General features: G+C 34.5%; 3 protein-coding genes across 3 annotated transcripts; 1 reads left to right on the plus strand and 2 right to left on the minus strand.

Moving 5' to 3' along the window:
• The first annotated feature begins 725 nt into the window (after positions 1-725).
• LOC110414921 (Tubulin binding cofactor C domain-containing protein) lies at positions 726-11,285 on the plus strand. The gene is made up of 9 exons (XM_021426321.2): positions 726-1,354; positions 3,310-3,450; positions 4,438-4,818; positions 6,160-6,264; positions 7,362-7,502; positions 9,532-9,735; positions 9,854-9,946; positions 10,113-10,224; positions 10,908-11,285. Exons 1-9 carry the CDS (start codon positions 872-874, stop codon positions 10,949-10,951), a joined length of 1,704 nt encoding a protein of 567 aa, XP_021281996.1. The 5' UTR covers positions 726-871; the 3' UTR covers positions 10,952-11,285.
• Positions 11,286-11,900: 615 nt separating this feature from the next.
• LOC110414922 (Rhodanese/Cell cycle control phosphatase superfamily protein) lies at positions 11,901-14,516 on the minus strand. The gene is made up of 6 exons (XM_021426322.2): positions 14,298-14,516; positions 13,502-13,752; positions 13,198-13,348; positions 12,452-12,537; positions 12,263-12,367; positions 11,901-12,176 (listed from the first exon to the last, which is right to left on the minus strand). Exons 1-6 carry the CDS (start codon positions 14,342-14,344, stop codon positions 12,106-12,108), a joined length of 711 nt encoding a protein of 236 aa, XP_021281997.1. The 5' UTR covers positions 14,345-14,516; the 3' UTR covers positions 11,901-12,105.
• A 2,712-nt stretch (positions 14,517-17,228) lies between these two features.
• Positions 17,229-19,782, minus strand: OEP16-3 (Mitochondrial import inner membrane translocase subunit Tim17/Tim22/Tim23 family protein). The gene is made up of 3 exons (XM_021426552.2): positions 19,680-19,782; positions 18,508-18,851; positions 17,229-17,612 (listed from the first exon to the last, which is right to left on the minus strand). Exons 2-3 carry the CDS (start codon positions 18,836-18,838, stop codon positions 17,464-17,466), a joined length of 480 nt encoding a protein of 159 aa, XP_021282227.1. The 5' UTR covers positions 18,839-18,851; positions 19,680-19,782; the 3' UTR covers positions 17,229-17,463.
• Positions 19,783-20,019: the final 237 nt, after the last annotated feature.

Raw genomic sequence — 20,019 nt, forward strand, 5'->3', positions numbered from 1 at the left:
ATCATATATTTAATAAAAGATATTTTTATCTTTTATTTTTTTCTTATTCTAAAGTTATTTTTATTATTCAAACACTGTAATAAATTATAATAACTATTCTTACTCTATTCTATTCGTTGTATAAAATTACGTAATAACTATTTTATTATTAACTTATTTTATTTTTATAAAATAACTATTGTATTTTATTTCAATTTATTTCACGAACCAAATATGACATTAATGGTGAAATAAGATTGATACATATGCTTAATAGCCATTGTTAAACCAATGTAATAAGAATAATTTGTCTTGCATACATAATTATAAATTTTTAACATTTATCACTTGAGAGAGATTACCTAAAAATATCGAAATTTATGACGGTATTTAATTGAAGGTGATTGACCCAATTGATAAGAAAATAAAACTGAACGCCAAACAAGGATTAACGAGTCCTAGTACTTGGAGAATGGAGCCACTAAAGAAATTTACCTTGTATATTTCTTGTCATCATAAGTCATGGAAACTTGTTTGCATCAGAAATTTAGGTAAAGAACAGACATCAGCACATCCAACCACAAGCGTTAAGCCCACAAAGTCATGTAAAAACAATCAAGGTTTTAATTTTTATTAATTAATTACTAACCATCACTCTATTTGGATTGCCTCCACCAACGTTCCATCCAATGAAATTCAGCCACGTACATAGTTCCCATATACTCGAACTCACCACAGCCAACCCTTCACACTCTCCGGTCTCCCTCTCGCTCCTTCAACAACATAATTCATTTCTCGAAGATCTGCAGAACGAAACTCTCCATCTTTTTCTCTTCAAACAGAAAAAGGAAAAAAAAAAAAGGGTTGTTTTCTCTCTCTCTAAATCAAAGCCATGACCGACCCCATCGAGCCATCAACGTCAACAAGCGACCCGAATCCGACTCGGAGCCCGACCACTCTTCTCCACCCGCGACGCGAGCCTTTCGAGCACGGCCTCCTGCCAATCCAGAAGCTCATATTCACCGACCCGGTCCAAGCCCTAACCCCTCTCAAGCAAAAACTCGCATCATCTTCAACTCACCGAGTCGACTCGGTGACCCTCGCTGGCGCGCTCCAGATCTCAGCGGACCATGCGCGTCTTGTCCTCGACACTGTCGCCTCGGTGCTCCATTCCGAATCCGACCCGCTTGTCACAGCCCGAAGCGACGACGTCGACTCCGTGGGTGCCGATTTGCGTGATCTGATCCTGTTTTTGTATATTCAGTCGTATAAGAGGCTTTTGCCGCGCTCGCACAAGGACTCCGCTGCAGTTGCCGATGTTTGGCCTTCCACGTCAGCATTCGACGGTTACTTGTCGGCCCTTTCGCCTTTGCAGGTAAGGTGTTTGGCCAATTTGCTGTTTATTTTGGTAAAATGTGGTTGAGTTTTTTTAAATTGGATTTCGGGTTGTTGAAAGTTTGGTGGTTCTCGATTCCATTTCAATGTCATTTTATAGAATTGTGTTACATTCATGGCTAATTTTAGGAATGAACTTCTTTGATGCCGGGGGTTGATATAATTCAGGAAAAGTTGAATCTTGATTGACGTTTGGGAAAGAAGGAAACGTATTTCGTTTATACTTTGGCAAATTGAAAGATGGCTCTTAGGATTATATTATTGTTTCTGATAATTGAGACTATGTTTATTGTCCCTCTTGCTACTTGCTTTTTGGTTTTGGAGATACAAAGCGGAAGGTCCTTTCAGATGCAAAGTTAACAGAAATTTTTTTGAAGAATTAAAAGTTTAAGTTTCAACTTTTGCAATACTAAAAATGCATGATTACAATTTTACACAGTACAAATATGTTTAGAGTAAATTTTACATTTTACAATTTCATCATTTTAATAAAAGCGGATTTTCTTTTTGTTTGGAAATTTTTAAGATAGCAGTCACTTGATGTTTTTGCTGCTTGCCTTTTGCTTCCAAAAGCAAAAAGTGCATATGCAGAAACCAACAAAACTTTTTAATATCTAAAAGGGGTAAAATTAAAATGTACTACTGTTTGTGGAAAATAAAATGCATGATTACACCTTTATTTACAAAAATTATGTCATCATCACTGGTGTTGCATTTTAGTTACCTATTCATTTTTAATCAATTTTGAAATTATTTAGTTTTTCTATTTTAATAACATTTACGAAGCAAAAGCTAATAGCAAGAAATAAGCCATAAAAGTAACTACCAAACAATTTATTAGGAAGTGAAAGTAATAACTGAAATGGACTCTAGGTAGACCTGGCAATTTTGCATATGATACGATAACATGACACCAGCACGATATAGAGTTAAGTGGGTTTGGGTTTAGGGTAATTGTGTTTCGTGTCTAATATGTGTCAAGCCTGCTTAACCGTTTAAGACACGTTTAATTATTTGTGTTCTTGTGTATTTGTATAACTTGTAACCCGTTTAATTAATCGTGTAAACATGTCTACCTGACACGTATATGACCCGATTAAACCTCCACATAAATACTTTTTTTTTTTTATTATGCTTGATGATGATGGTGATGGGTTTTATTATGCTTGATGGATATTATTGTTTTGTTATAATTGTTTTTATGATTATTAGTTTTAAATTTGAATAATGAAGTTATATTTCATTTGTAATTCTATGCATCTTAATTTAATTGTGTTAATTGTATTTAAAATTTTAATTGTGTTAATCGTTTAAATGTGATCTAAGTCGTGTCGTGTCGTATAAAATTTATCCCAAGCCGTTTAATAAATGTTTTCAGCGTACCGTGTTACATGTTTAATAAATGTATTTGTGTTTGTGTTTATTTGTATAATTGTTAATACCCTATATTGACACCATATGGTCAAGATATGCAAATATGAATTGATAGGTCTAATTCTAAGTATAAAATTATACTCTTCATTGTGAGTGGTTGTACCATTTGTTACCTTATTTTTTACAATGAATAGAAATTGTATGGCTATGTTTTGAATTGCATGTTTTGGTTGTTCATTTTTTACTCTTCCATATGGCTGCTGCTTTCAGAATGCTGTAAAATATGATTAATGCAGCTGGCTCTCTGTTAGAGGGGAGATTTTAAAATTTTATGATTTGATTTGAGTTGATTTTAGTATCTTAGACAGTATGATTTGCTATCATGGTTTTTATCTCATTGTTTTATCCAGCTAAGTATCTCATTAATATGGATTTCACCAAGCCTGTGAACATTTTTAATAATTATAGTTCTGGCTGCTGTTAGAAAATTAATAGCTGTAGTCTTTTGCTCTAAGGTGAGTTAGACAGTTAGAGTAATCTCAGTGGTTCCTCTTATTGCAGCTTGTTCGCAGCAACAGCCGTCGATTTATGCCATCACAGGCTGATGAAGAGGCCCATCAGCTGTCCTATCTGCAGAAGCATTTAGCAAATATTCTCTCTCTTTTGTCAGAGCCCGTGGAGGGGGAAGGCGAAGAGTCTCTGGTTTGTAACACTGCTTCTTGCTATCTGTAGTTTGATGGAGTGTTCTCTTTCTCAATAAAAGCAAAACTAAGATAATTGAAATATAAGTTAAGAATTTCACCAACTCTTTTTAAAGCTGGTGAATTTTTTTAGTAGTTTAATTATTGATGTTCCTTGTAGTTTGTCTAAGTTGCTGGTTAAAATGTTACTATGAAATGCAGTTTAGTAACTGCAACATGAGATAATGTAGTTCCAAAGGATAAAAAGTGAAAGCACAGAATAATTATTTTAGTCGTTACACGTAGTAGAGCTATTACATTACTGATTCAGAATAGTTATGCGCTGGATGTAAATCCTGCTGTTTATAGAATGTCTTCATGTGGTTTGTATTCTAGTCTCTGAAGTCTTAACCTGCCTTTTCAAATTAGGTAACTGGGTCTGAGGCTTATTGAATTTTTCTTTGTTATGAAATAACGGGGATTGTTAATCTGCACTTTTTCCCTTTCTGTGTTAATTTCTATGGTTTGGGATTGATTTGCATCCAAAAATTGGTTGGATTTAGTGCTAAACCTGGTTTTTTGAAGGAAGGAGAAGTTGGGGGCCTCATTTGCATGATTAAAATATGAAACGAGGGCAGTTCTGTTTAAAACAGGACAAAACAACTCCTTGCCAGCTTTTCAGGGATTAATCAGTGATTCTGAGCTGAATTTTTCCTTGTAAAATGTTCAGAATAGAAATTGGAGTTTCTCTGAATCTTTCTCTTCCTATTTTCTTTACCTTTCGAACATGCATTACTTTCCTTCTGCCCCATCTTTGTTATCATGTTTTGATTTGTCCTATTCTCTCTGTCCTTCTGCTATTTTATCAGCCACTCTGTCGTAATGCCCTTACTATGTATTTGTTATTGGTCTTTCTCATTGTTGCATATTTTGCTACATTTCTGTTTGTGTTTATTATTAGCTTCTACAGCTTGGTTTTAATTTGCTCATGCAAGTATTGTTCCTTCAGGTTTTGACCATGGAAGGATTTGAGCACCTTGGGTTTCTGATTCAATTTGGCGATAAGGGATCTGATGGAGTTCCTTTAAGCCAAGCTGCTCCATTTTTTGCTAATTCAGATCCAGACATGCCTGCTGTTCCTGTTCCAGCGGCACAAGTTCATGATTGGCTTCTACAGAATATAGCTTCTTCTTTGGAGCATGTTACTGAAAAAATTTCTGCAAAGGAAAATGGACCTCCAAGTGGTTCTGATCAGGATGTTGCTATGGCTGATGCTAGTCCAAGTTCAGTCAAAGCCTCACCAAGTGCTAGGGGTCCATGTTTCATTGAGGGGGTCTCTAAATCATCATACGTAAAGCAGGCATCTGATCTTAAAAATTCTTCTCTGAAGGTTAGCTTATATTTGCATTGTGATTTATTGCAACCTGAAATTTTCCTTGGGGTATTGGCTGTGTAGTGTTTTTATTGATTCTCATTTCTATGCAACATGTGACATACCCCCCGAAGGTACTTGTGGACTGGATTTTTATTTTGTTCTCCAATTTGTGTAATTTGAATGCTGTCTTGAGGAATAAAGAAAGGGAAACTCAAATCAGGTTATATTGCAACCACCATATGGATATGAAGATGGATGTCTATTGGGTGCATTTTTTATGGATGAGATGAGATTAAGATGCCAGTTCAGGTGGCGCTATATTTACTGTTGTGTTGCTTATCAACAGATAATGAGAAGAATGAGATGAGAAGAATGCACAAAAGGTGCTAGGGTTGGCAAATGTAAATGATCTGGTTCCTTGTGCTACTAATGCTTTATTCATGGAATAATGTACAGCATATGAAGTAAAAAAGGGTGATTAAAATGTTGCAAGGCTTGAGGGGCTGTCCTATGCGAGACAACTTAGTTACTTGAAACAAGATAGTTGAGGAGTGGTGCAATTAGTCCTGCCTTGTTTTAGTGTCAGGAATCTCAGGACTATTTCATATTTGCTAAAATTTCAAGCTTCTATGATAAATTCTTCCTAGATTGTTCGGGGTTTCTGTATGTCACTCATGTTGTTAAACCTTGTTTTAGATATTAACTGCTGCAGTTCTTTGATGCCAGGCACTGACTGCAGTCGGTTGAAAGTTGTACTGTTTTTGGTTGAAAAATTTGTAATTTTATGTAAAGAACCGTCACTTGCTGGAGGCTAAAAGCTTTTCTCCCTTGAGGCACCAACTTTTTTCTGAATAGAAAATGCTTATAACAACTTTCTCCTGATGCAAAATATGAAACTGCTGCTTGCTCAATCAGTCTCATATTTGTCAAAAATCCTTTAACCATCTTCCTCTAGAATGTGAAGTGTGAATTTTGACTTGCTATGGGCCAGAACCTTGTTTTCTTCTGGAAAATGGTCTTTTGTTTTCATCCTTGTCTTCTTAATTACAATGTCACCAATGTCATTATCATCCTCATCTTATTATTGATTAAACGCTGCAAGTAACACAGTTCCAATCAACTGTGTTTTAATTAAAGTTGGTCTTCTACCCAATTAGTTGTCGAATGCTTAGCTTCCAAAACATTGTGATAATTGGGAGTTCGTGGATTTGACTTGGGACCATCTACTTTGTGGAAAGGTGTAGATAATAATTTGGTTATGCCAACAACTGTATTTAATTATTGATTATTATTTGATGTTTATGTACTTTGTGTCTCATAAAGCACCTCTAACTTTGTATGAGTTTATAATTTCAGGTCATTAATTGCCATGATTCAGTCATTTACATTTTAGCACCTTTGAGATATGCCACCATTTATGGATGCTCTGATGCTACTATAGTTCTTGGAGCCGTTGGGAAGGTATCATTGCCTTTGTGCTGTCAACTATATGTGTTATACTAATTTTGGAGTCACTGGAAACATTTTCTGCTATTATAATGTTGAATATTGGAGACACAGTTGATTTCCTCTTTTTAATTAATTATTGGTGTTTGGAATTGCTGAAAACATTTTGTCTGGTGGCTTGAACTGAAACTCTGGAAACAGATTTGTTTTGATATCTACATGTTAGTTAGAACATGAGCAAATGAACAATGTACTCCTTAATTCACTATTCTACTGACTAGAAAACGTCCATTAACATTAAAGAAGTTACTTAATTGTTTCTTCGTCATCAAATGCACTCAATTGAATGGTGATTGAGCATCCACTATTTGATTTCTTATGTTCTAAGTTTTATGGTATGGCTACTTGTTTTATCTTTCCATTAATCTGCTTAGCATCTGCCAATAATCTATGAATTTTTCATGGTTGAATGTCTTTGGGCATAATTTAAAGACATTAATATTCTGTGTTTGAAATTTTCATCTAATATAGTTGGTCTGTCTGTTTTATTTTGAATACGTATGTAACAAAGGTTGCAGAATTTGTAGAAGAACAGCACCTTTTCATCTTGGCTCCATTTCATAACTATTCCAAAATTGCTATAAAAAGAATTTGTGTAAACTGAAATATGGCCATGCACATGCTTGTAATCAATTTCTGTTATAGATCACATGAATTATGGTGTCACTTGATCTCTACTCCTATTTACAATTGTTGTAGCTGTTATTTTCTTACTAAGATTGTAAAGTTTATAATGGATGCTTTTCTTGTCCTACATGATGAGTTCCTTTGTCATCTTTGTATAAGTCCTTTACTAAATCGTGATGCTGGTTCTAATTGTTGTTTCCTCTCTAATATTCTTTACTTGTTTATGATAATTCTTCTCTGATGCTAATATTTTATATGTTTCCCCAGCTCCTCTCTCTCTCTTTCTCTCTCTCTGTGCCCATATATTTTGTAAACGATCAATCTGATGTTTACACCTCTTAACTATTAACCTGTTTCTAGTTTAAGTAATGCAATGTTCTTAAATTCATGGATGAATATAATATGAGTTTTTTTTGTCATTATAGGCAGTACGAGTTGAACACTGTGAACGAGTTCATGTAATTATAGCGGCAAAACGAGTCTGCATTGCCAATTGTCGTGAGTGTGTATTCTTTTTGGGAGTGAACCAGCGACCCCTCATTGTTGGTGATAACCACAAGCTGCAGGTGAGTAAACTACTATTGACTGTTGTGAATGCAATGAGAATTTGATTGCCGTCATGCTTGAGTTTTTGAGATGTAATTTTGCTGATTAAATTTATTTCATTTTTCAAATGCCAAAAGTGTTACTTGATGGTTAAAACTTTGTCCAAAATGGGAAATTAGGGATGCCACAGAAGTTATATGCAATGTTGCTGCTGCATGTTTATTTGGTGGAATTAGCTTGTTGAACGTTTAAATTCATGAAGGACTAAACTAACAAAAGTGATTGACATCGATTTTAAAAAATAAAGAAAAAGCTGACATGGAACAATTAATTCATGAAGGACACTATTTCCATGTAAACTCCAACTTGATCTAGTTTTGAAAATTAGATAATTAACGGAGGAAAAAAATATAATTAGTAAAAATGAACATTTATTGTCTTCTTTTGATCCAGGGAGATGGGTCCCTCTCTCTCTCTCTCTGCCTCTCGTAGGTCCTTCTTTGTCCTTTTAACTTTGGCTAAGTCGGCCAAACTCACCAGAGGTTGGCATTTCAATATGAGCAGGCCTGCTATGACTAGAGCCAATACAGCACTAGCCACCAGGCTGCCAGCCTCTCTTTTTCTGTTTTCCTTCTCTTTCTTCTCGCTGGTATCCTATCTCTGCTTTATCTCACCAAATCTGAACCCACTTATACTAAATTTCTTCAAAACCTCAATTTCTTTTAACATGTCCAAGACTTAGACCTTAGCTGATTTGACAACTTGGACTGTAGTTGTATTTTTGTTAAAATTTTGTTGGTTTAGGCTGATCTATGTATGTTCATGCTTGGAACTACTCATGTTTTGATGAACTGGATTCTGTTCATGTATGGGGGTTATTATTCTGCTAAAAGCATGATTTTTGGTTGATAGTACTGGGGATTTTCTAGGATGGTTTCTTCCTTGAAGTTAGTTGAAATTAGAAGGGTTTTGTCTGGTGGGTTTCTCTACTGTAGGTGAAGAGATTTGGCTGTTTGCTGAATAAGTAAAATCCAAAGCAGACTTATGCACAACCAACAATCTAAAAGTAGAATAACAGAGAAGCTACACATTGTAGGAATTCTAGTGAAATTTAATATGAAATCTGAAATTTGATTGCCAGGCTGCAAAAATCAAAGTCTCTAAATGTCAATTGTCAAAAGTTGCCCTCATTAGTTTGAGACTAACGTATATATATTTTATACAAGCTTCACTAAACCCTAAGCCCACATAAAAAGAAATCCAAATAGAATGAAATAAATCCATATGAGAAACTTTCTCTTAACTTAAATTTCTGTCTAAGATAAGTCTGCCTCCAAAAATTGGTCAACGATTTTCCATGAACAACTACTAGTTATATAATTAGCTACGCTTGAGTTTTTCTCGAGACGGGACACTGGATGCTTCCTGAGATTTTTTGTCTTAACCAGGGGGTTTTTTCTTGAAGAGCTGCTGCATGACTCATCTTGTTTTATGCCTTGCGAGATGGCTCTGCCTTTTTGTGGTCTGATTTGTGTGATATGCTGTCAGCTGTGTTGATGTTTTGATGTCAATATGCAACACATTGAATCTGGGGATATGTCCTGCATGAATTGGCTGCATTTTTACCAAAATGTGGTAATTTTTGTACACTTTATGAATTAATGAAATCAACTTTAATGCCTTTCAAAAAAAAAAAAAAACTAAGGCCAACCTGATAAAATAACACAAGTTATTTTAATGGCCTTATTTATTTGTGGTATTTATAAGAAGAGAACAAAAGAGGAAGGGTGTTGGCGTGTTGGGATGATTTACTAGATTGCAGTTGAGAGGTGAAAGATGTGTAAAGGTCATTGCTGGTTGGTGCTGTGGCTGATGGGTGGAAGAGAGAATTTTTCTTATGTTCTTTGTTCTGTTTTGTATTTGTTTTTTTCTCTTCCTTTATGTCTTTTTTTGAGAGCTGATTTTCTTCAAAGAAAGCTGCTTCCATTATCATTTTCAACACTCAGGTAGACTGACAGTTTTGGAACTTCTTTTCGTAAATTTCATCAGGTGGCACCGTATAACACATTCTACTCTCAGTTGGAGGAGCATATGACTGAAGTTGGCATTGAGTCAACTATCAATAGATGGGATGCACCTTTGGCGCTTGGGGTGATTGATCCACATGATTCATTATCTCATCCCGCGGGTGTTTCTGATGCTCAAGCTGAGTCAGCTACACGCCTAGATCCTGATCAGTTTACAAATTTTCTGGTATGCTCTTGTGTATTTCTTAGCATAGCTTGGGGTAGTTTGACGACATTTCTTTTCTTTCCTTTTTAATAGTTTGGTCTTGTTCATACATGACATATGCATTTCTTTTATTACACAGATTCCAAACTGGTTTGAAGGTGAATCCACTGGGTCAACAAAGGATAACCCATTCCCCTTGCCTGATACGTACTTGACATCTCAACAGAGAAATGTAAATGCACTTAGCCCACCTGTCGATGGCAAACTTTGATTTTGTAGTTTGAGTTGTCTTCTTATCTGCATACAAGAAGCAATGCTGTGGAATTAGTGATTGGTTTTATTGATCTTTCTAATATTAAATTAACTGATTTTATTTTCTTTCTAAATGTCCTCGCCAGCAAAAGAATTTAGGTGAGATAAAGCAAATTTTGAGAGAAGCTCCCCTTGAAGAAAATCGAAAAAGAGAATTATCATGTGCTCTTCATGTATACTTCAAGGACTGGTTATATGGTAATCATCTTGTCAATCTTATTTGTTAAGTACATTTTTTTATATCCGTATGCGGTGGTTTTTATTATTGTTTTAGGTATATTCAAGGTTGTAGTTGTTCTATTTTTGTACTTTCTTAGTCCTGAGTTCTTTTGATGATATAGGATGCTACATGTTAAAGATTATATGGTCCTTTCTTACTTGAAAATTCAAAATTAAAAATGGATTCTGGTGACTGAAGATTGTATTTTATAAATTAACAATGGTTAAATTTCTGTTGATTCTTTAGTGTATTCTGATACATTCTAATCCATTCTCTCCATTTGATTTCTGATGATTTTACCCTTATTAAGTTTTCTTTTTCCTTTATGAATTTTTAAGTGAAGCTGAGGGCTGGATATGTCTAGGTTAGGAGATCAACTGATTGGCTGAATTCAATTGTTAACTTTCTGGATGGGGTCTATGCTTTTTAAAGAGTTTACAACCTCTAACCATCTTAGTTGGTGTTGTTGAACTTTATATCATGTGGAATGAACTTAAAAGATTTTTTAGATTTCTCACTGTTTGTCCGGAATTGGTTTGGGTCTTTTATGTTGCTTAACATGAAGATGAAGCTGTTTTACTATCCAGAATTTAGTAAATGAGCTATATATAGGGCTATAAGAGGTGTTTACTGAATTTTATTTTCTGTAATAATATGACAGCTTCTGGAAATATCCGTCAGCTCTACTGCCTACAGGGTGACTGATATCTCACAGTTATGCCTCATCATTAGACGAGGTATAGAAGGATGCTTTATGGTTTTGTTTCAGTTTCAATCAACCCCTTTGCCAGTTCCTCAGGTCATATCTGTGGGTACTACAGGCTGTTGAGAATCATCCTTGTAATTTGGAACGGCATAAAAATTTTATGGATTGGCTCTTGTGCACAGAATGCGAATTAGAAATACATTTGCTAGTCTCAATGTAATATTTTTTGGATGAAAAGGAAAATAATCTTACTGTAATATTTCTTAACCTAGGTCTGCAGTCTTATGAATTTTTGCATCCCCTTGATCTAGCCATGTGAATTTTAATACTGAATCTCTTTTTATCCAAGTTTTTCTTCACTTCCCATTTCTTTTGAGTTTGTTTATGTTATAAAAGAGCCTGCTGATAGCAAGTTTGACGATTAAGATAAGTAGGTTTTACAAGTTTATGAGGATGATTAGTAGCAGAGTGACATTTGAAGGTAAAAAGAGAGAGACTGTAGTTTTATACCTTTTCTTCTGGCTATAAAACTGTGTCCCAGCTCTGGTGGTCCATTAGATATGGTTGATTACAGTTCAAAGGGTGACCTTCCTTTCTGCTTCATTGAAAGTTGGTCATGGTCCTGGCTATCAAATGTCATAGCTAGATTGGATGTGGATTACTTATATTATCCCAAAAATTAAAAAACATATCAGCAAGATGTGAGGAAATGTAATTGTAATAATCTCCGGTTGCCAAATGCCTACAATTTATATCAACACGGGACTTTTGCAGAGTTGTAGAAGCTGATGTGATGTAATGTTTAATTCCTTAGCACAAACCTCAGCAAGCTCATCCTTCTTGTTGTATAAATCCGGAACATGCAGTTGATGTCGACTTCATTTTAAGAATTTTGTTTGAGCACCGTATAGCATCTCTTACGCATAGAATTTAACAAGATAGGCAATGTTGTTAATGCCAAAATTCGTTTCCCTTTTATAAAACGGGATTTTCTCTTCTTCGTGTCTCAATGAATCTCTCTTATTCTGCTCCTGGCTAACAAGTTACATGACCCTAGCTATACAAATTGTTTCATCATTCCCTTCGCTAGGATTCATGTTGGCGTTGGCAACATAGAAACTACAAAAATTTTGGGTTCCTCGACAAGCTAGGCCTAGCTTGCAGGAAACATCTGAAGTAGCTTCTCTGCTTGATCCGGAAACAGGGTTATGAACAGAAATGCGCCTGCGCAATTCATCAAGTTAAAAAAAGGAAGGTAGAGTTGGAACTACTTCCAGAAAAAAAATTTTGATGAAAGTTGACTCGCTTACAGATGAGCACAGTGCCAAGCACAGCTGAGATCTTGCCTTGAATTGTCACCAAACCAGCTTTGCCAGCGTCTTGCAACTCTTTAGAACCTACAGAATCAAATGTACCTGCAAAACAAGAACTACTTCACTCTCTTGTCTTTGCATACATAGAGAGCTGCTCTTAAGGAAAACAGGCAACTGATGCTTAACCTGGTTTTACGGTTTGAAGTCCTGATGTTATACAAGCTACATTCTGGAAACCAGCTTGGTCCAATTTATTGGCAGCAGCAGTAGACCTTGACATCAAGAAGGAAGCAGAATTCTTTCAAATGGTTATGGCAAATATAACCGGATATGTATCAAGTGATCAGGGAGTGGAAATAAATACAGACCATTCATCAGTTGATATCCAATTGATTTACCAGTAGATTCAATGCAGAATAGCCTTATCACTAACAAGAACAACATCAACCTATTCTGGAAAAGGATTGGATGCATACTATGAAATCAGATTACGCGTCTAACATTTCTACTATAACAAATCTAGAGATTTCACACACCCCATTTCTCTGACTATAGATAAATTATTAGTTCCTCTATACCAACTAGTTCCATGTTATGTGTCTGATATATTTATAATCTTATGGAAACCAGATGCTAAGACAAGACAAAGTTCATGAATCAAGGTTCAGGGTTTGGATTTGTTCCCCCATTATTTACAGAAATGGTAAGATTGATAGGTTAATTTCTTCAGTCAGCTGTGTGAAAACATTAAACTGAGCAATTCTGTTCTGTTATTACTTGCTTTAAAGTGTCCTACAAACTTTATAATGTCACTTCTGTGCCAAAACGAATCTTCAGTAAGAATTTTCTAGTCCATTGCTTATTGGATGTTCTGATCACCTAAATGAACACAGTAGTCAAATCAAACCATCCAGAGGATATTAAAACCTAACCTTAGCCCCTCCTGGCATACAAGTAGCAATTTACTATCGGGTGAAAACTGGCTTTTCACAGATTGTACAAAATGAGGATTGGGTTTTGTAAATGGCAACCCAAAGAATAAACCTGAAAAATTATTGTGCAAAGTCCTCTTTATTATTGTGCCTGCACAAACAAAACAAAACGAAAAATCAATATGAGTTAATTATAATTTCATAATCACTGTATGCTGTTATGTAATGATCTTTAGAGGGAGACAAATATGAAAAAAAAAATGAGCTGAATTTAGAAGAAGAAATGAAGATAGAAAGGATTGACCAGGGTCATTGTCTTGGTTTTCAATGAAAAGAGGCACATGATAACATGATTTGATATGAGCTCGATCAAACTGAGATTTATCACGGACGTCAAGAACTGCATAACCCTCGAGTGCTATAAGCCTTTTTGCTTCTTCAGCATTCACAAAATTCACTTCCGCTCTAATGCTTAAATTTCTTCGCCGAGCAGGAATCCCTGAGATGGCTCTTCCATGGTGAGTCTTTAATTCCAACCAACTTCTCCTGGAATTGCTGAAAAACACATCTTAATTCATTATTTCCCTGTTCATAGCTTTTGATTTCAATTTCTACACTAGTTGTCTGTCATATCTAAACCATATAACTGCAGATTTATGAACTGTTGCAAATCAAACAGCATTTAACCGATTCAAAAGGCTATGAAACAAAGAAAAGAATGTGTGTGTTTTCGTGCTACTTACTGGCAGCAATCTTTACTATTTGCTTTTGCCAAATGCTAATGAGTGTCTTAAACATGCTCAGTAAAGATCATACATACTGTGTTCTTCAAAAACTTATCTTTTTACAATCCCAGAATATTTCATTCAAAGGAGAGAAAACCAGTCAGAATAAAACAACCATATATAGCAGCACGAAAGCTCAATATATATCACCACTGAGAAGCCCTTCTTCCCACTATTGTGCCGGTAAGCAAACACCCTAAAACCAGAAATTAACTCCTGAATTAAGCATTAAAATATAAAGCTTTCTACTCATCTTCTTGAGTTTAACCAGGAAAGTTTAAAACTTCAAAGAAAGACGAAACTTTTACTGCTAACCTTGTACAAGAAAGCGTTGAATAACCAGCACCAGCAATCCCAGCCATTGAAAGAATTCTCTAATTGTTCGTTGCTGCTCTCTCTCTCTCAGCAGAGTGATTAACAGGAACGTTCGGGATAGCCACGAGATTGGCCCAAGAAATTTGGAAGGTGCAATGGGTTGCTGCCACGTGTTTATGAAAATCGGATATGCTATATTTCAGGAACCTTTGAGCTTTGGGGATTCTCACTCTCCTGTCCGATTATACTAGTTTAATTTTACAATGACAGCAAGAAATCTTTAACTCCATCAACAAACCCATTAAAAAAAAGGAAAGAAAAACTGGGCATCAATAGTGAATTTTTTCTTTTTAATTTGATTTGTTGTAGAAAATGAGTACTATGAATTTGCCAAATAGTCTTTCCATTATAATTACGGAAATCTAAAATGGTTTTTACCAATTACTGATATTAAATAGTCTTGACGACAAAGCTTCAAAGTAGAAACATGCACAATTTTCTTTTTTGATTTGCCGTATGATTAAGGTTAAATGCTCATTTTAAAATTTAATATTTGTTTAATTTTTTATTTCAAGATTCCATTTCTTGCTCGGTTCAAACTAGAACCTAAACTTTTCATTTTATTCATTAAAGAAAAATTGATGATAAAAATGACTAAAAATAAGAATTCAAATCTATGTTTGTCTATTAACTGAATTTGCTTACTTTTGCCATTGATTTTTTTAAAATATATAAAATTTAAAAAAACTACGTTTTACTTTGAAAATGAAAATTTTGATAAATATTTTAAAATAAACATTTAACTTTTAACTTATTTACCTATTAACAGCAAAAAAAACAGATTAAATAAGATTTTAAAAAGCTCTTAAAAAATAATTTTTAAAAAAATAAAATTATTTTTTTAAAAAAAATATGTTAATTTTTCAAAAAATATCTCTCTTTCAATAAATCACTCTTTTTCAAGATAAATCGTAATCTCTCTCTTTTCTACATTTTTTTCTACAACTATTACTCGAAAATAAAAAACTTATCAACATAATAACAAAATTTGAATTTTTTTACTTTTACAAAAATTAAAAAAAAATTAAAATTCAAAACCGCGTTCAAATATTATATAAAGATTTTCTCATTTTCATAATGTCAAATACATCGTTTTTTAATATCAAATACATCCTTTCTTATTTTCTCTTCTTTCTTGATAAATTGAAACATAATTTAATGGCTTGCTAGATCAATAAAAATTTAATACTATTGCTATTATATAAAATTTGAAAACTATTCTGTTTTTTGTATAGATTTTTTTTATTTTAATATCTAAAATCATATATAAACTTGAAGTAAATTTGTTCTATTTTTGTTTATTAAGTTATTGAATAATTTTAATTCAAATTAAAATTTATATAATTTATTTTATCAAATAATTTTAATTTAATTTTAAAAATTTTTATTTTTTATAAAAATTTTATAAGGCATTTTATGACTAGATGGAATAGTCAAACACCATGTGACAACAAAAATCACCTAAGTTGAAATATTTGAGATAAAAATTATTTGCGAAGAATGATTAAAGATTTTGTGGTTGAAGAACCTTGAAATTAGACAATAAAACTTGTCTTAGTTTAGACCATTAACTTGCATATCAAATCATTATAAATATTCTTTTGATTTGATGATGAAATCAAATCAAATGAAATCATTAGTTTAGTACCCTTTTCTTTTGATCTATCTAAATGTTCTTATTGTTTTGATGATGCAAATTTTCAACAGTTGACATAGAAAATTTTAACTCAAATATCTCACGGCATAATTTCTTGTGTCAGTTTACATACTTGTCATCAGTCGTCATCCACAGTATTTACTTGAAGACGTGTATATGTTACGCAATAGCGATACGCAACCAACACATGCATTGACTAATGAGCAACATTGGACAAAACGCATGGACTTAAAACGAAGAAATGGGTTCTAAAATCTATTAGCTGCTGTGTTTTCCATTTACCTGCATCATTTCAGTGAGGGGACGCATGGGATTCTTTTCATCCGTCTGCTGTTGCTTCCGCCGACCTTCTCGTGTATCCGGCGATGGACAAGTAGCGGCGAGGAATCAGCCCCTGAGGCCTAACTCCGTCGAAACAGACTCCTCCCCAAGACGGATTCTTGTTCCACACTTCCCCGTGACTCCAAATCTCTCCCGTTTATGATATTTGATTTATTTTTATTGGAGAGAGGTGACAGGTTTATCGGTGAAGGCAGCTGATGCTTGATGGATGCTTTGCTAGGTTTTGCACTCTTTGATCAGCCAAGAAATATGTACTATGCTGCTACAGCTGCTGCTGCTGCTGCAGCATGAGAGTTAAATACCATGTCAAATAAGTCGAACTGGTTTAATCTACCCTGCCTTGATCTTGGAAATAGAACGTGTAACTTTGTGTACTTAAATTCCTGTTGTTCTTCATTATGGTTGACCTATCTTGAAGTTCTTCATTTGATTATTAATACAAACCCTTTTCCATCCTGCTAGAAATATGTAATATGCTGCTGCTTAAGAGAGCTAAATCTCATTTCCTTGGATTTCGCATTTTTGCTGTTAGAGCTAACGCTATCACCGTGTAAACATTCTTTGTAAGAAAATTCCATTGATTTCACTAACACCAAATATTGCTCTAAAATTCTGAAACAAGTTTTCCTCTCAAACTTGCTTCTTCATTTCATTAATACTCATCATAAGTTTAGACGGGGCAGGGACCAGAGGTTTGATGGATGCAACAGCCGTAAAGTAATAGTTGTCCTGTAATGTTCCATAAATTCCTATGCTGAAAGAAATTCAATCTCTTCTTCCAAGTAGTCAAGTTTGCAAATTGAGAGAAACTCCGAAATTCAGAGAGAGAGAGCACCATTCACCGCATTCTTGTCCCCATACAAAAGCAAAAGTCATTAAATATCCCAAATTCATTAAGTTCAGAAACTGTCATCTATACCATGATTTTGATAAATAACGAGGCATTTCTTATTCAAATGAACATTCTCACTCCAAATGTAAAACAGGAAAAAAGGAAACTGAGAGTATGATTACATCTCCAAAACAAAGACATATATCCAGTTCAGCGGAGTGATTGATTGTCTCACATTGAGTTGGAGGTGGCTTCTCAACAGCTACATGCCAGATTTATGAATCAGCAGTAGGTCTTTTCTTGGTGGTGTAAGGGTAATACTCTTTCCCTGTGTCTATTCTTGTTGTCTGACCTCCAGCATCAATCACGGCAGAGGTGACTGCCAGTGCTGTCCCAGCAGCAATAGCTGTTGAGATGCTCCTCCCTGGAAATTGGAAAGCACGTCAATATAGTTGTTGAAAATTAACAAGTGGACAACACTGATAAACTTTGACATGTATCCAAAAACCAAGTTAGAACGCAATAACCTGCATCGAACATTCATAGTCCCTCTTTTTCTTCTTAAAAGCACAAAAAACTTATGAAAAGCCCTCTGTCCAAAAAAAAAAAAATACCTTCACACAACCCTCTACCTCAAAAAAACCAAAAAAATCAGACCCCTTCCCTTCCTCTGCCCTCCAGTCAAGGATTTCATGACAACATATTTCAGCTCAATCCTATTGTCAAGTCACTGCAGAGTTTACAGACAGTTCTTAAAACAGATGCAACAGCCTACTCAAGCAAGAATCTAAAAGTATGTATCATGAATTTCAGAAAGGATAATTTCCAAAACCTTGACATAAGAAAGTTAGGCAAAATCAAAAGTAATTGACTTTGAAATTCACATGATGTAGAACTCCTACCAGTTTACATATAACTACTAAACAAACATTATTAAGGGAAAACTCAAGAAGACAAAGAAAACAATCCAAAGCAATAATGATGTATATGAGGATAAACTTTAGCACCATTGTTTGGATGGTGGTATAGCTCCTAAGAAAACCACAAGCTTGTAAACTTTGAAGAGGTAAAGCTTTCCTCACAAAAATAAAGCTATTATCCTATTAATGATGACCTATATGCATACAGATCAGAATTTTTCAGGCAAAAGGGGAAGTCAAATATCTCAGTGTCTTGTGCAATTTTCTAAACATTATTATTTCACAAAGGAATATCCAAGCTATGTCCATTGTCACAAATTGTTACTTTAAAAAAGTAATAAATCAGATAGCAATTATGAAAGTGCACAAAAACTCTAGCCATCTAAATAGGTCTTTTACCTTTGAAACCGAGAATGGAAGCCCCAGCAACGAAACCCCCAACAGCACCATTAACAAAGTCTCTCTTCATCCTATAATTCTGCAACAGTTGCTCCACACCAATGTATACTCCCCCAATTGCTGCAAATGTTATTCCGTGATTGCCCATCATCTTCAGTGTCCTTACAAGCCCTGGAAGAGCAACACTTCTCTCAACACGAGGCACATCATACCAAGTAGCAACTACAGTCCCCCAGATAGTGCCAGCAACCAAACCAGTAGTGGCACCCTTGATTGTTTTCATTGTTGGAGTGTCGTCATCCTCATAATACCTAAGATCTGAAGGGTCCATTGCTACCTTCTAGCTGCATACCAACGCATATCACCCAAAAAAGAAAAAAAAATTTCAGAAACACGTTCAGCCCCAATACTTGTATCTAGCATATCTTCTACTGAAAATATAGATGACCCTGGAGACCAACCCAGCCTTGGGCTACAAAACTTTCATAGTTTTCTCCATCCAATAAACCCCATCCTGCTTCCCAAGATTCAAACATGATAACCGAAGACTTCTGCGGTACCACAACTATATCCTCCAAAACAAATTAGAATAGAAAATGGGTCTTTTACTTGTACCAAAAAATTTGCCAATTCAATGCAAAAAGTACAAAGCCATAGCTGTTATCGCTTCACAGGGATATAGCAAAGCCCTTACAACTTAGACAAAACACATCAATATACAAGGTTTGGAGATATTTCTTTCTTCTTTTTCTAGAGAAAATGTTTTGATAGGTTTCAAATAAAGGGGAGAGGGGCAATGAACCAAACATTTTTCAGTTTAGTTTTAGATTTATCAGGCGCAATAATAACTACCGCCCAGCTGCTAACAAAACAATGCCTGAGCAACAAATTAAGACAGTTTTTAATTAATTTCGAGAATGAGAAAATGAAAATTTCAAATGTTAACTGCATTAACGCCTAAATCAAAGTGCTAAAAATTTAAAAAGAAAAAAAAAAGAGAAAGGAATTGGGAGCAGATCAAATCGAGCAAACAAAAGGATTAAATTAGATTTAAGAAAAGCAATCCCTAAACTATATGCAGCAGATTTAAGACATATTCGAATAGATTAAAAGGACATATAATTCAATGGAAGAAATATTTTTAATTAAAAAAATAAAGAGGAGAAAATTACCTTACTGACGAAAATGGAGAAGACGACGTGAGAGACTGTGGGAGTTCAGCAGAGAAATGTTTTCGACAAATTCATTTGCTCCTCGATGATCCGCCACTTCATGCTAGTATTATTATGAATTCTCCATTTTACCCTCAATCTTTCTCTTATTTCCCGATGAGTCATCGTTTGGTCTTTTGGTCAAGGTAATGTTTATTATTATTATTATTATTATTATTATTATTATTATTGTCATTACTTAAATATAATATTTTCTTATTAATTTTTTTTGGTGATTTTAGTTTTACTTTTGCATACAAATACCATTTTCCTTTTTGAAAACGCATACAAATACAATTGG

Source organism: Theobroma umbraticum, unplaced genomic scaffold, assembly GCF_002168275.2.
Source record: "Theobroma umbraticum cultivar Fairchild unplaced genomic scaffold, ASM216827v3 scaffold_147.0, whole genome shotgun sequence".
Taxonomy (NCBI): domain Eukaryota; kingdom Viridiplantae; phylum Streptophyta; class Magnoliopsida; order Malvales; family Malvaceae; genus Theobroma; species Theobroma umbraticum.

Bases quoted from the DNA above. Each gene is read 5' to 3' on its own strand.
- LOC110414921 (XM_021426321.2), top strand. From the start codon at position 872: ATGACCGACCCCATCGAGCCATCAACGTCAACAAGCGACCCGAATCCG. The intron at 3,451-4,437 runs GTTTGTAACACT...TTGTTCCTTCAG, and splicing joins GGGAAGGCGAAGAGTCTCTG to GTTTTGACCATGGAAGGATT. The intron at 6,265-7,361 runs GTATCATTGCCT...TTGTCATTATAG, and splicing joins TTCTTGGAGCCGTTGGGAAG to GCAGTACGAGTTGAACACTG.
- OEP16-3 (XM_021426552.2), bottom strand. From the start codon at position 18,838: ATGGACCCTTCAGATCTTAGGTATTATGAGGATGACGACACTCCAACA. The intron at 17,613-18,507 runs GTAAAAGACCTA...TCCAATTTCCAG, and splicing joins TTCCATTCTCGGTTTCAAAG to GGAGGAGCATCTCAACAGCT.
- LOC110414922 (XM_021426322.2), bottom strand. From the start codon at position 14,344: ATGGCTGGGATTGCTGGTGCTGGTTATTCAACGCTTTCTTGTACAAG. The intron at 13,349-13,501 runs GTCAATCCTTTC...TTGTTTGTGCAG, and splicing joins AAACCAAGACAATGACCCTG to GCACAATAATAAAGAGGACT. The intron at 12,177-12,262 runs GTAAGCGAGTCA...TGAATTGCGCAG, and splicing joins GCTTGGCACTGTGCTCATCT to GCGCATTTCTGTTCATAACC.